Source organism: Nematolebias whitei, chromosome 7 (assembly GCF_014905685.2).
Source record: "Nematolebias whitei isolate Nwh7 chromosome 7, NemWhi1, whole genome shotgun sequence".
NCBI classification, from domain to species: Eukaryota; Metazoa; Chordata; class Actinopteri; order Cyprinodontiformes; family Rivulidae; genus Nematolebias; species Nematolebias whitei.
In genome coordinates, this window is record NC_056504.1 from 39063364 (window position 1) to 39064646 (window position 1283).

General features: G+C 40.6%; 1 protein-coding gene across 1 annotated transcript in view; it reads right to left on the reverse strand.

Annotated features, from left to right (window-relative positions):
- tkta (transketolase a) overlaps positions 1-965 on the reverse strand; it is an 8236-nt gene extending 7271 nt beyond the window's left edge. Inside the window, exon 1 of the mRNA XM_037678855.1 lies at positions 601-965. Coding sequence (XP_037534783.1) covers positions 601-707 — 107 coding nt within the window. The 5' untranslated portion in view covers positions 708-965. The remainder of the gene's footprint in view (positions 1-600) is intronic.
- Between the last annotated feature and the right edge of the window lie 318 nt (positions 966-1283).

Here is a 1283-nt window from a genome sequence, read left to right on the forward strand (position 1 = left end):
CCATCCATCCATCCATCCATCCATCCATCCATCCATCCATCCATCCATCCATCCATCCATCCATCCGATCTTACCCGCGTCTTCATTCTGGGTCACAGGGTTTCCTGGTGCCCATGTTGGTTAGATTCCAGAATAATGAATTCCTGAATTTATTTTATATAAAGTCAATATTTTGCTATTTTAAAGTTCAATTTTAAGAATAAAACTTACCATGTTGCAAATGTTACCAAATATGCTTGGAAAGTGGCAAGAAATAATTCATCCATATGACACACAACAATCTGTCGTGTCCAGACTAAACCAAAGCTCATTTTCTTTGCGCAGTCGGTGGTGAGATAAAATAGAACTGAACTGAATCATACTTTAATGTTACTTAAACAAGAACACAAACATAGAATGTTGTTCTCCAGGGCTTTCATCTGCATTTTTGTCTTTGTGTGGGTTTCTGTGTGTGCAGATTTCAGCAGATAAAACAGCATCTGTGCATGCTGGAAATCAAAAAGTCAACTACTCCATGGAGTATGAACTGATATGATTTATTTACTTGTGAAAATAATTCTCATTATTTAAGCTGTGTGTAAGTAAGTGGACTTTACCCACCCACTTCCAGCTGCAGTGGTCGCCTTGATGGAGTTGATTCGAAGGCGATTGGCGATATTCCTCAGCGCCTGAACTGTCTGCTGGTCGGGTTTGTGATAATCCTCCATGTGGACAAAATGTTGAAGTTTTCAGCACCAGAAAAAATGGACCAACAACAATCCTCTGATGGGTTTGAATGGTCGGTCTGTGTTCGTAATATATTTTAAAAAAATGGATAGCACTTTTTAAATGTGAGTATGTGTGTGCAGAGGGATGGAGAAAGAGAGGGAGAGCAGAAGAGATGGCGGCTTTATCCTTCAGGGTTATGCAGAAAAGATGCACAAAGACAGACACACAAACATACAGACAGACAGGCAAACAGTGGAGAGGGTGGGGCTGGCCGATGACGTAGGACGGGTGTTACTGCCAAACTAATGCCACTCATTTTATTGGTTCCTCTGTGTGTGTGTGTGTGTGTGTGTGTGTTTATTTATGTTGCCTTGTAAGATCCATTTTTCCAACTTGTACTACATTGTAAGGACCAACTGCTCCTTGTGGTACTGTTGGTGGGTTAGGTTTAGGACTAAGGTGTGAATTGAGAGGGAGTTAGGGTTAGGGTTAGGTATGTACTGGTAATGGTTAGGTTTAGGGTAAGGGTCAGGCTATAGAAATTAATGAAAAATGAATTGAAGTCAATGCAAAGT